This window comes from Babylonia areolata, chromosome 18 (genome assembly GCF_041734735.1).
Source record: "Babylonia areolata isolate BAREFJ2019XMU chromosome 18, ASM4173473v1, whole genome shotgun sequence".
NCBI classification, from domain to species: domain Eukaryota; kingdom Metazoa; phylum Mollusca; class Gastropoda; order Neogastropoda; family Buccinidae; genus Babylonia; species Babylonia areolata.
Window position 1 is genome coordinate 3,243,540 of NC_134893.1, and position 2,177 is coordinate 3,245,716.

Here is a 2,177-nt window from a genome sequence, read left to right on the forward strand (position 1 = left end):
ATTGCCCTGCCGGATTTCTTGCAGGGGTGGCTGCAGTGTGTTTTCCCGAGCGAATCTCATTCAAAAATGACAGTGGCTTCCTGTGAGTGAATCTTCTGCAAAAGTTACAGTGCCTTCTTGCGAGTGAATGTCCTACAAAAATGACTGCGGCTTCTTGTGAGTGAATCTCCTGCAAAAGTTAGAGTGACTTCCTGTGAGTGAATCTTCAGCAAAGTTACAGACGTCTCTTGCGAGTCAGTCACCTGCAAATGCTACAGTTCTTTTGTGTGTTTTTTGCGAATGGATCCCCTGTAAAAGTACAGTTGTGGTGGTGAGTCTCCAGCAAGGTTATAGTGTCTTCCTGCAGGTGGCTGCTGTATTGTGGTACCATATTGCGAGTGTTCATTGCAATGATACAAACCTTCTTTTGAACGAATTTCCTGTAAAAAAAAAAATTGCAGTGCCTTCTTGTGAGTGAATCTTTTGCAAACGTTGCAATGCAATGTCTTCTTATGAGTGAACCTGTAGCACAAATTACAGTGTCGTTCTTGTGAGTGATTATCTGACAAATATTACAGTGCCATTTTGTGAGTGAATGTCCTACAAAAATTACATTGCCTTCTGGGGAGTGAATCTCCAGTAAAAAATACAGCAGTAGTGGTGAATTACTGCAAAGTCGGAGTGTTTTCGTGTGGGTATCCACTGCATTGTGGTGCCTTCTTGCGAGTCTTCAGATGCAAAACACTACAGTGGCTTTTCGTAAGTGAATCTCCTGCAACATTGACAGTGCCTTGATGTCAGTAAATCTCCTGCAACATTTACAGTGCCTTCTTGCGAGTGAATCTTCTGCAAAAAATTACAAAGCCTTCTTGCAAGAGAATCTCTCGCAAAGAGTACAGTGCCTTCTTGTGAGTGAATCTCGTGCAAAAATGAGAGTACCCACTTGCACGTCAAGCTTCTGAGAAATGTGCACAGCCTCCATCTCACACCACCTTGTTACAGAGCCTGCTTTACGGTAGATGGCGGATCCCGTACCGCTCCATGCCTCCTTCGTACAAGTTGGTGCGGGACTCCTGCATCTCCGCGAGCGGTGTATTTCTTGCAGGGGATACAATCCCTTTTCTGTCGAGCATCACAGAACTTTCTCGCTAACTGCTAGCTGCTGCTCCTGCTGAGTGTGAGAACTCCTGTTAGCCAGCACTAACATTGCCAACACTTTCACTTGCATGGTGTGTGGGGAAGGGGAGGTCTTCGAGGCCATCCAACCCCAGCACCGTGCCTACCTGCAGGTCACAAGATTTCTGACGTGCATCAAGAACTACTCTTGCTTACTGGGGGTGGTTGGGTGGTCAGCAGAGACCCCCTGCCGCCAGTCAGCACCAACGCTGCGTGCTATAATAACTTTCATCACTTGCAAAGGCGGGGTCTTCTCCACCACGTTGCCCACTAACTTAGCAGCCATCGGGGTGTCCGATGGCCAGCGTGGCATATAACTTCATGGTGGTGGATCCGAACTCCCACAGCCGCCGCTACAGCGAGCACAACAGCACCACCACCACCAACAGCACCAACGCCACCGCCATCCCCAACCCCACCTCCCGCGCGCGGGGCGGTCAGGTGGCCCTCGACCTCGGCCTGAGCTTAGGCCCCCTGGAGCTGCCCACCACCACCAAGCGTCGCAAGTCCAGGAAGAAGTCTTCCAGCTCTGCCGTGTCGGCCACCACCCCGAAGGAGAAGGTGGGTGTCTGTGGGTGTCTGTGGGTGTCTGTGGGTGTTTGTAGGTGTCTGTGGGTGTGTGGGTGTGTGGGTGTCTGTGGGTGCCTGTGGGTGTCTGTCTGTGGGTGTCTGTCTGTGGGTGCCTGTGGGTGCCTGTGGGTGTCTGTCTGTGGGTGCCTGTGGGTGTCTGTTGGTGTCTGTGGGTGTCTGTGGGTGCCTGTGGGTGTCTGTGGGTGTCTGTGGGTGTCTGTCGGTGTCTGTGGGTGTCTGTGGGTGTCTGTGGGTGTCTGTAGGTGTCTGTGGGTGTCTGTGGGTGTCTGTAGGTGTCTGTAGGTGTCTGTGGGTGCCTGTGGGTGTCTGTAGGTGTCTGTGGGTGTCTGTGGGTGTCTGTGGGTGTCTGTGGGTGTCTGTGGGTGTCTGTGGGTGTCTGTGGGTGTCTGTGGGTGCCTGAGGGTGTCTGTAGGTGTCTGTGGGTGTCTGTG

The 2,177-nt window shown here is 51.9% G+C and overlaps 1 protein-coding gene across 1 annotated transcript in view; it reads left to right on the forward strand.

Moving 5' to 3' along the window:
• Positions 1-404: 404 nt before the first annotated feature.
• The window catches only part of LOC143293136 (cys-loop ligand-gated ion channel-like), a 182,879-nt gene continuing 181,106 nt past the window's right edge, over positions 405-2,177 (forward strand). Inside the window, exon 1 of the mRNA XM_076604051.1 lies at positions 405-1,716. Within this exon, the coding sequence (XP_076460166.1) occupies positions 1,453-1,716 (264 nt within the window). The 5' untranslated portion in view covers positions 405-1,452. The remainder of the gene's footprint in view (positions 1,717-2,177) is intronic.